The sequence below is a fragment of the Haliotis asinina genome, chromosome 9, assembly GCF_037392515.1.
Source record: "Haliotis asinina isolate JCU_RB_2024 chromosome 9, JCU_Hal_asi_v2, whole genome shotgun sequence".
In the NCBI taxonomy this organism is placed as follows: domain Eukaryota; kingdom Metazoa; phylum Mollusca; class Gastropoda; order Lepetellida; family Haliotidae; genus Haliotis; species Haliotis asinina.
Window position 1 is genome coordinate 33,846,493 of NC_090288.1, and position 11,306 is coordinate 33,857,798.

The following is an 11,306-nucleotide window of genomic DNA, read 5'->3' on the forward strand; positions in this document are numbered from 1 at the left end:
TCGAGCAAGTGTATGTTTCGATATAGATTCTTGTGTCGTTGTCGAGCAAGTGTATGTTTCGCTATAGATTCTTGTGTCGTTGTCGAGCAAGTGTATGTTTCGATATAGATTCTTGTGTCGTTGTCGAGCAAGTGTATGTTTCGATATAGATTCTTGTGTCGTTGTCGAGCAAGTGTATGTTTCGCTATAGATTCTTGTGTCGTTGTCGAGCAAGTGTATGTTTCGATATAGAATCTTGTGTCGTCGTCGAGCAAGTGTATTTTTCGCTATAGATTCTTGTGTCGTTGTCGAGCAAGTGTATGTTTCGATATAGATTCTCGTGTCGTTGTCGAGCAAGTGTATGTTTCGCTATAGATTCTTGTGTCGTTGTCGAGCAAGTGTATTTTTCGATATAGATTCTCGTGTCGTTGTCGAGCAAGTGTATGTTTCGATATAGATTCTTGTGTCGTTGTTGTCGAGCAAGTGTATGTTTCGATATAGATTCTTGTGTCGTTGTCGAGCAAGTGTATGTTTCGCTATAGATTCTTGTGTCGTTGTCGAGCAAGTGTATGCTTCGATATAGATTCTCGTGTCGTTGTCGAGCAAGTGTATGTTTCGATATAGATTCTTGTGTCGTTGTCGAGCAAGTGTATGTTTCGCTATAGATTCTCGTGTCGTTGTCGAGCAAGTGTATGTTTCGCTATAGATTCTTGTGTCGTCGTCGAGCAAGTGTATGTTTCGCTATAGATTCTTGTGTCGTTGTCGAGCAAGTGTATGTTTCGATATAGATTCTTGTGTCGTTGTCGAGCAAGTGTATTTTTCGATATAGATTCTTTTGTCGTTGTCGAGCAAGTGTATTTTTCGATATAGATTCAAGAATCTATCTATACTTATAGTATAGTTGTTGATCCATAACGTTTGTTCTTATCGGATTCACCATCTAAATATGACATCAAAGATGCCATCTTTAATGCCACAGATTTTCCCCAAACATTGAACCCACAGTGTCCGTTCCATAGGGTGAAGGACGTCTCCGACTTGGCCGCGGGTGACGCTGTTCCTGGCAATGGTGGCATCTGGATACAGGCTGAGGCATAAGGTGCATTAAAAAGGCCGGGGTGCAAACCTTCAAACACCCACGCGCTTTTAATTAGTTTTCTGTTGGCTACACCTCAGTAGTGTAGATTACCTGCCCATGAGTGACAGGACTATATCACCATGGGTGCCTGGCAAGGCAGGGGCGTGTGGGGTGGTGGTGATATGATTTTCACAGCCTGCCTGAAATATGAAACTCTCAATGAAACTTTTAACACAGTCAAAGGCTTGTTTCTATGGAGACCCACCTCATCTGGCCACCTGACCGATACAGTGGGAAATTCAAATCAGTCTTATGTAATAATGAGAAATATATTTTAATAATGCATGATCGTGGGCATTCATACATTTTACCGCGAGTTTTCATAACATACTTCTTTATATTTTGACTTCATATCAGTCTGAACTGGTAAGTTAATGTTGTGATATTTCATGGAATGCAATTGAATACTACACTAGCCACGCCCCATCTGTGTCTATATAGGCTTGAACACCAACCTTTATAGTTTCATATGTTGCGCCTGATGCTCAAAGTATGGCAGTTGCAAAATGTAACTAGTAAAACAGACCGACATTTTTCTTCTTCGCTGGTGCCTGTCCTCTGCTCAGCATAGCAAACCCCGCGTGCTGGCTATTATGTCATTTTTAGTATTACGTAATGGGCCAACTCGGTAAAGACAGTATCTTATGTCTTCAAATATACTACAGTGTGCAAACATATGTTGTAGGAATACAGTTGCAACTTCTACGAAAGATGTACCCGTGAAGGTCCACGGGTAAAATAGGCCTTCAGCAACCCTCACTAAAACTACACTCACTCACTCACTCACTCTACGAAAGATAAACATTAACCTGCAGTTGTATCACAGTAAACAGCAGCACCGTTGTCAGTTTGCAAGTACAACTGGCTAAGCCCAGTAAATATCCACAAACTCAATCATAAGAACTTGCATTAACCGACCCCACCCCCAACACCACACCACCCCCTTCTCCGTGATATTACGGGATCATCTAAAAGCGGCGGAAAATCATACTCACTCACTCAAGCTCCAAGGAGACCATATATTGCGTCTTGGAATAATATTTGGGGGTATACATACATTTAACCAAGCACCGAGGACAATAGGGTTGGCCAAAGTTAAGGCTCATCAGTCGCTGTTCAACTAGTGCGCTTACCCCTAAAGCTTGTAATGCAAACCTTTTTTTTAAATTTACTTTTTGTTTGTATAAAGTGAACTTCATCAGTACGTTTTCACTGTAAACAGACCATAGGTGCCTAAGAGTGTAGCGGTACAATAATTATGTATCCATTTTAATGCGGTCGAGTGTAAACAGAGTTCACGTCAGTTCAACCCATGACGTCAGATTGCAATGTTGCGATTAGTCCAAAAGTAGGCTGATCGTGACAACGGAGTGGCTAGATAAGCTCCATGAAACCTAACACCTGCAGCCTTCTGTAGTCACCACATGGATCCCAGGTAAGAATATAAGTCCCCAACAAACAGTGCTTGCTGTGAGAGACGTCTGAATGGATTGGTAACGTGACTGGTTGCCTTTCATAGTACATGTTTTTGCATTATAATTGTTATGTCCCACCACATATGTTATGTCCTTTCCACTGACCGGAGACCGGTCACGTGACTTTGGAAGTGTTGGATTGAATGAGTTCATTGCAAATTCCTGCAAACTGGTCATGTTTTGCATCTCCCAATGAAAGCACGAAATAAATCACACCCATCATTGCGCACGACTTTCACCGCTATTAACTATCAATTATCCCAATGACTATTTTGTCGGACAACATGCGTTTTGGACTGCACGTTTTCGTTGTGGAATTCGAATTTGCTTATATAAGGGTTGAATTTGTGTTTGAGTAAGAACCTGCGCGTTGGTGTTTCTGTTCATATCTCTTCGAACTGAAAAAACAATTTCCCTGTCAGTCTTTAGATTAATGTCATATTTCGTGAGACTGGTTGCCCTGAAATGACGTAAAGACAGAGTTCCATGTTCGCGGTAAAACCCCTGCAAATATTTAAGTTATGAAAAATTGCAGCATTGTTTCTGATCTTGTGGACCCTTTCATCTTGAACGTAATTTTGACACAATTGAGAGTCAAAACCAAAGTGTCCTTCAAGAATCACCCTGCTTTTATTGATCGCAATACCTCTTTGATTGTCATTTCAGAAGTTGATGATTAATAAGAAGGATGCGTTGTTAACCTGGTCGAAAACGGTATAAGAATCTATATCGAAATGTTGCATCCTAATAAAACCAAGAAGCTGCCATCTGTAAAGCATCATACCATTCTTATAACTGTAAGAGATAAACATTCAAATGATATTTTTAAAAGACATCTGACATCTCTACATTTATTTAGAGATTTGGCTTAGTGTCTTTTTGACACAGCTTCGACAATGTTTCATACGATGTTCATTCAGAAGCTCTGTCGCAAATCAGGTGGCCCAAAGTGAAAGTCAGCTCTTAACAAACTACGTGGATCGATGCTCATGATGTTAATTAGTTGATCGCCTAGTCCAGATACCGATCTTGATATGTTACAAAACAGCCAAGGAACGAAGGGGTATTCTAGTGATTGGGTTCGAATCCACGCATCATGAAACACTTATTTGTTGCAGCATAATGGTAATCGCCACCCTGGTGGCGTTCCTACTCGTGTGTCACGTGACGCCAGTAACGTCGACGTGCAACATGGCGGACAACGTGTGCGAGTTCCACCTGAGCCTGAGCAGGGAGCTCACCATGGTGCACCGGGACTCTATGGTGAAACTGCGATCGTGGAAGGTGTACAGGTCGGACGCCACTGTGTACAACAATAACACAGAGATCCCTCTAGACGAGGTATTCTAAAGGGGACCTACAATGAAAGCGCGTTTGTGCATACTTTACCGTGATGTCTTTCTGAGAAAAGCAATCATTTAGACAGTTTGATATCAGTTTTGATGTCCAAAATAGGCCCAAAGGGGTGTGTGTGTGTGTGTGTGTGTGTGTGTGTGTGTGTGTGCGTGTGTGTGTGTGAGAGAGAGAGAGATGGGAGAGAGGGTAGAAGGAGGTCTGGTTGGCCTAGTGCTTAGAGCTTTCACTCATCAGGTCCGAGTCCGATTCCTCATATGGTAACAATGCCCCCATGTACCGTTACTCTACGTAGCCTGCAACACACCAGAAGGTCCAACCTGTCTGGGACATCTGATCGGACGACGTCCCTACAGGCCATGTTTCACATGTGCTACTGTGGAGAGTTGAACTCCCTCTCTCCATTGCCCGGCCCAGTTCTTCGGCATTGGTCATCGGACTGCCTCTTGCCAGACGAATTAACAGTCGATATCATAATCATAGTTCTTCCTCAGTGTTCCAGGTGTGGAGACAGAGTAGGTCACTGTGGGTGAACATATCTGAACAGGAACGTCAGTCTGTGTGTCCGATCCTGCCTGTCAATCAGTCTGTGTGTTCGTGGTCTGTGTCTGCAGGTGCAGGTACGTGTGTATTTGTATGGTGTGATCGAGCGTTTGTGCGTCTTTGCATTATTTCTTCTTACTGTCCACTCCAGCATATCAAATTGTCCAGTATAACGCTCACACATCCTATCACCTGTTGAGGTTATTACAGGGGACGGCGTTACGGAACCCCGACCGGTGTTGGTGTTCAACAACCAGATGCCTGGACCCCCTATTGAGGTGTACCAGGGGCAGACCGTCCTGGTCCACGTCACCAACAACATGGACAGCGACACGACGTCCGTTCACTGGCACGGGGTACGCCAGAAGGGTAGTCCCTGGATGGATGGCGTGCCCTTCCTCACACAGTGTCCGATCCTGCCCGGACATACTTTCACGTATCAGTTTGTTGTACGTAATTCCTTGTGTATCTGTTTGATGTGTGTAGTTCCTTGTGTAACAGTTTGTTGTGTGTAGTTCCTTGTGTATCAGTTTGTTGTACGTAGTTCCTTGTGTATCAGTTTTTTGTAAGTAGTTCCCTGTGTATCAGTTTGTGTGCAGTTCCTTGTGTATCTGTTTGTTGTACACAATTCCTTGTGTATCAGTTTGTTGTACGTAGTTCCCTGTGCATCAGTTTGTTGTGTGTAGTTCCTTGTGTATCAGTTTCTTGTACGTAGTTCCTTGTGTATCAGAGTATGGTTTATGTCGTCCAGTGATCAATGAAAGAGATACGGAATTACCGAAAACCAATTCTAACCAGTATCCTCTCGTGTCGTACTCCTATAAAGGGATGGTAAAGCGTTGGTAAAGCGATGGTAAAGCGTTCCTTGGTCCCATCGAAAACCCGCGTTCGATTTCCCATAATGTTGCCCCCTCCGTGCTATGGCAGAATATCATTAAAAGCGGCGAAAAATCTCACAATAGAACACGCCATGAAAAAGCATCGCCATCGAAAAAACATTTTTTCTTTACGTAATCTCTAGCCACCATCCATCAAAGATGGATGTTTTCTTACGCATGGGTTTCATCTTGACTGCTGTTGTTTGTGTCTTGTTTTTCCAACGTGTGCGTTGAAGTATAACACGAAGTCTGGACTCAAACTGACACAAAGGCATTCGTCGGGTTAGAATATTGGCCTTCAGTAATCAATGCTTGTCGTAAAATGCCACTAACGGGATCGAGTGGTCAGGCTCGCTGACTTGGTTGACACATGTCATCGTTTCCCAATTGCGCAGATCGATTCACATGCTGTTGATCGCGGGATTATCTGTTCCATACTCGATTATTTACACACCGCCTCCATATAGCTGGAATACATATAAATTAAACTCACTCACACAAATGTCAGGGGTGATTGGGGAATATGATGACCGCTGAAAGCTTGACTAACTCCTCATGCGATGACGTCAGTCGCACAACTGACTATTGATTGGAGGCTTAGAGAATAATGACTGGTCGGTTATTCTCTGTATAACTCAGTGTCAAGTTACTTTCTATATAGTCCAGTGTCTCTTTGTTCTAAATTATGTTGACAAATATTGGTTATTCTATAACAGTCTACAGTTATATAATTTACATGATATCAGTATTTCTTTGTTCTAAAAATATGTTGACAAATATCGGTTAATCTGTAACAGTCTACAGCTATATACTTTACATGATAGTATGTTCTAGTGGCGGTGAGGTAGTCTGGTTGTTAAAGTGTTCGCTCGTCACACCGAAGACAAAGGTTCGATTCTCAGCATGGGTATAATGTGTGCAGCTCTGTCATACCTTTCGACCTTTAGAACGTAAATATGGCGTCAAGGTGCCTCAATCCTCACAGAACGGAACTGTTATTGACTTAAAATGTGATTTACTTTGAAAATGATTTTATTGGTTTCCGTCGCGCTACGGCCATCACAAGCCTGCATCACACTGGTGGATATGTAGGTGGTTAGGACTTCATGTATACCGTCCGTACCTTGACGTCAATTATAATCAATGCATTTCTCCCGACAGGCGGATCGAACTGGGACCTACTGGTACCATTCCCTCATGGCCGGTCAGACTATGGACGGCGCTTTGGGTCCACTAATCGTCAGACCACGCAAAGTCTCGGAAGGACGAGAGTTCATCCTGACGATCCAGGACTGGAACCACTCTTGGGACAGCCAGGATTCCAAGCTGAGAATGAGACAGGGCTGGGTTCGGAATGGTTCACCCATCCCATCGACCACTTCTCCGACCGGATCCAAATACACAATCACAAGAGTGGACACCGGCCTCGTGAATGGAAGAGGGCGTTATCAAGGTGGGTCCAGCAATATTCCCCTGACCAAGTTCCAAGTGGAGCAAGGCTTGGACTACCGATTCAGGACAATCCATGCCGGAAGCTTGCTTCCTTTCCGGATGTCCATCGACAACCACATGCTGACTATTGTTGCTCTGGATGGAGTTGATGTTCGCCCAGTCACGGTTGAGTCGTTCATTATCTATCCCGGCGAGAGGGTGGACTTTCTCATCTACACCGACAATACTGTGTCTAACTATTGGGTGAGGGGCGTCGCTTTGGAGGACAAGAACCCGCGTGAGCTTAACTCTGTCCTTCAGTATAAAGGAGCTTCAGATGCCGAGCCACGGTCTTCTAGAAAAGGATGCACTACCAGTGATATATGTCTCATTCTGAACTGTCCCTTCCAAAGCTTCCCTTCAATGCAGAACACCAGGTGTTTATCTGTAGATGCTTTGAAGTCTTTTAAACAATACCAAGCATCAGTTGGTAAAGCAAACGTCAAAGAAATATTTTTAAACTTTGGATTTCCTGGGTATGACAAAAAGCCAGGTTCTGTCAACGGTTATGCTTTTGACAACTACCCCCTTTCACCACCTTTGACTGAGAAAAGCGTTATAACATGTAACTCAAGCGTCTGCGGAGACGACGCAGTTTGTCACTGCCCTCTGGTGTTGGACGTGCAACAAGGGGAAGAACTCCAGTTTGTACTCATCAACATGGGTCAAGGTCGCGGCTGGGACAACCCGGTACACATTCACGGCCATCATTTCCACGTGCTGAAGACGGGTTTCGCGGTATATAACAAAACAACGGGGTTGTTCAGGGGCGACAACTTGGATGTCGACTGTTTAGGAAATCCAGACAGAGAGGTCAACTATTGCAATAGAGCCACGTGGGGAAATCCAGCATGGTTGGATGGAAACATACCGGGAGCAAATCTGCAGTATCCTCCGGAGAAGGACACAGTAGTGGTACCAAATGGGGGTTATGTCGTAGTACGGCTTCGGGCAGACAATCCTGGGTTGTGGCTGATGCATTATGGGAACACGCCTCACTTTAGTGATGGTATGGCACTGTTACTGAGAGAATCATTCGCTTCCATACCACCTACCCCCTCAGACTTCCCCTCGTGTGGGCCTTCCACCCAGGGATTACCGGGTACACTTCCAACAGTGTCTGGCACGACTAGAGGAATTGGAATCATTGGATAGATAATGCCAAACCTAACGCTTCCATACTTAACTTGTAAATATTGAGAGGTGTGTCCTTCTTAATTGTGTTGTCAATATACAGAATTGACTTTATGACTCTATGAAATTACTATATATTAATTCACTTTTATGTCAACAGCTTCTTGATAAACAATCAGCCGTTCAGTCAGTGATCCATTTTGTGTCCCGTATGTCTGACATTGGATTTGCAAAGTGTCAAATCACTCACTGTTTATAGAATTTAGAACGCATGACATATAAATAAACTATTTCTCTCTTTCTCCCTACTGTAATCCTTGACCAGACTGTGTTTATCAAACAATAAAGTTTTGACAAACCTGATCTGTTCAATAACTATATGAGTGGGTGAGTGGGTTTAGTTTTAGCAATATTCCAGCTATATGGTGGCGGTCTGTAAATAATCGAGTCTAGACCAGACAATCCAGTGATCAACAACATGAGCATCGATCTGCGCAGTCTGACCACCCAATCCCGTTAGTCGCCTCTTACGGCAAGCATTGTCGCCTTTTGTGGCAAGCATGGGTTGCTGAAGGCGTATTCTTCCCCGGGACCTTCACGGGTCTCAATAACTATATGTTTTTGATAGATACAAGCCCTGCTCTCACCTTGTTCCTCGGCTCTTCCACACAGAGGATTACACAGAAGTCGAGATAAAACTGTATGTTAATATCCGACTCAAGCCCAATTCACACTGTTCAATATCTTTTGTTGTTCACTCGGGCGAAACCATTGGAGTGGCCTGGTAATGCTCCTCTCCATTTGTTGAATGCAACCGTCTTACACAACTTAAAGACGTCTATTTATGTTCAGTGTCACGTGATGTCTGGAGTGGAAGACAACGTGAGTCCCGCGCACGACAACTGTTTTACCCACCTCGACACGTGAAGACCCGCGTTAGAATTGATCTTCACGAACACATCCTTGTCGTAAGAGGCGACTAACGGCACCGGGTGGTCAGGCTCGTTGACGTGGTTGACACATAGCATAGTATCCAAATTGCGCAGATCGATGCTCATGCTGTTGATCACTGGATGTCCCGACGAAGCGGATATGTACACATGCACTGAACATGGGTAGGCCAGCAGAGGAATGCTGGTTTGTTTCTTACACAATTCCAGCTGTCTGACATCGGTCAACGTATCTTGGCCAGAAAATCCACTGATTGACAAATCGAACGCGATGACAACCGTGTCTACATTGTCTATCGGGTGCTCCTTTCATTTTCTTTAACATTGCACTTAGGTTACCTTAGTGACTTACGATCACCTTAGTGCTTTGTGAAAGGAGACCCTGGAACTTGCTAAAGTTCTAATGAAGATTTTTGACAACCTTCAACGTTGTCGGCTACATTGTCCACCCAGGTCCACTTTCACAAAGGAAGCGTTTCTAAGTTGGCCTTAACTCCCATTCTTTAACATTGCACTTAGGTTGCCTTAGTGACTTACGATCACCTTAGTGCTTTGTGAAAGGAGACCCTGGAACTTGCTAAAGTTCTAATGAAGATTTTTGACAACCTTCAAACTTGTCGGCTACATTGTCCACCCAGGTCCACTTTCACAAAGGAAGCGTTTCTAAGTTGGCCTTAACTCCCATTCTTTAACATTGCACTAAGGTTACCTTAGTGACTTACGATCACCTTAGCGCTGACCAACAAGTGTGAGCTGCTGAAAACCGATTCAATCCAGTATTCTTCTCCGAGTTAACAGTGAGTGGGTGTAGTTTTACTCCGTAGTCAGTGATATTCCAGCTATATGACGGCGATCTGTAAAAAATCGAGTCTGGACCGGAAATCCAATGCAAGGGCATCGTTTTACGCAATGGGACACGATACTTGTCAACCAAGTCACCGCGCCTGACCGCCCAAACCCAACAGTCGCTTCTTACGACAAGCATGGGTTGCTGAAGACAAATTCTAACCCGGATCACGGGTCCACTGAGTTAACAGTGAAGGCAGACAAAAGAAGAAAACGTATTGACAGCAATACATGGAGACTGAACAAGTTTCGGCGGGGATGGTAACAATAACGTCCCTGGCGTTTGCCTTACACGTTGATTGTTTTTATCTGTACATGAACTGTGTGGTCAGGTACAACCGTACATAAGATGATGTCAGTTTCCTTAACGCTGAGTCGCCGATGTAATTCGATGATATCGGTATATTCCGCTACCTGTGTCTAATTCCCATGGAATTGTGCCACGTCTTCACCGCCAGATGGAGTCATGTGCAAAATGGCAGCTTGAAAAAACTGAAAAAGCTACCCTGTATATATTTATAAAAACAACGAGACTGTGGCAAGTACTGTGCCTCTCGTTGTCACTTTAATGAATCTTTCAGAGTATGAAAACCTGACAATTCAAATGTTGGATTGGGTGGATCGATACACATTTTGTGTAATGAGAGTTTACCGCTGTTGTTGTGTACTAACGTTCAGGGAAGGGCGGTACATTTCATTTGGTTTTTTATTATTTTTAAAAGAAAATGGCACATCCAAGGAGGAAAGGAATTACATCTAATCCAGGTCCTGGTGGCTAGCTCCTGACAAAACCACAATTGGCGGAAATACAGAGCCAGTCAATGGGATTCCGGAATTCATTCGCCACTACTCGTCTCTTTCCGTATCGGCTTGTACCGGGATGACACGTTCGGTGGCAATGCTGTCGCTGTGTCGAGGTATTTTATCTGGACGAGTTCCCCTGTTTCCACCATGAAGAAACATCATTTTCACCTTGAAAAACGTCAGATATACTTCATGCTTCATGTCTTATAATAAAGAGAATGTTTGTAATACACCAAACACTATTATTTCAACTACGATGACGGGTTTGGTGATATTAATTTCTCGAATGGGTGAAGAGAAGGTTGATATCAAGCCAGTCAGTTCAGATCAGAGTATTCCCATTTGTGTTTTAACACGTCGGGGACACAGCGACCGAAATGTTTGAACTTTAATTCTAATCCCCACTCAACGGTATTCCAGCTGTATGGCGGTGGTATGTAAATAATCGAGTCATGACCAGACAATCCAGTGATCAAAAGCGTGAGCATCAATCTACACGTTCGGGACCCGATCCCCTCTTGGGTTGTTGAGAGACAAACAGTTTGAAATGAGTAGTGGGCATTCACTGGCTTACAGTGAGTGAGTGAGTGAGTGAGAGTGTGAGTATCACTTGGGAGAACACGAATGAGCACTTGAACCGCAGTTGACGTTATACTGACGCAGGTTACTATGTAGACTAACAGCTAGTCTCTGAAATGAAAATATTTTTCTGAAA

General features: G+C 43.8%; 1 protein-coding gene across 1 annotated transcript; it reads left to right on the forward strand.

Moving 5' to 3' along the window:
* The first annotated feature begins 2,452 nt into the window (after nucleotides 1–2,452).
* On the forward strand, nucleotides 2,453–8,293 carry LOC137296287 (uncharacterized). Its single transcript, XM_067828049.1, has 4 exons — nucleotides 2,453–2,552; nucleotides 3,711–3,933; nucleotides 4,689–4,937; nucleotides 6,528–8,293. The coding sequence occupies exons 1-4, from the start codon at nucleotides 2,542–2,544 to the stop codon at nucleotides 8,010–8,012; spliced, it is 1,968 nt and encodes a 655-aa protein (XP_067684150.1). The 5' UTR covers nucleotides 2,453–2,541; the 3' UTR covers nucleotides 8,013–8,293.
* The last annotated feature ends 3,013 nt before the right edge of the window (nucleotides 8,294–11,306 follow it).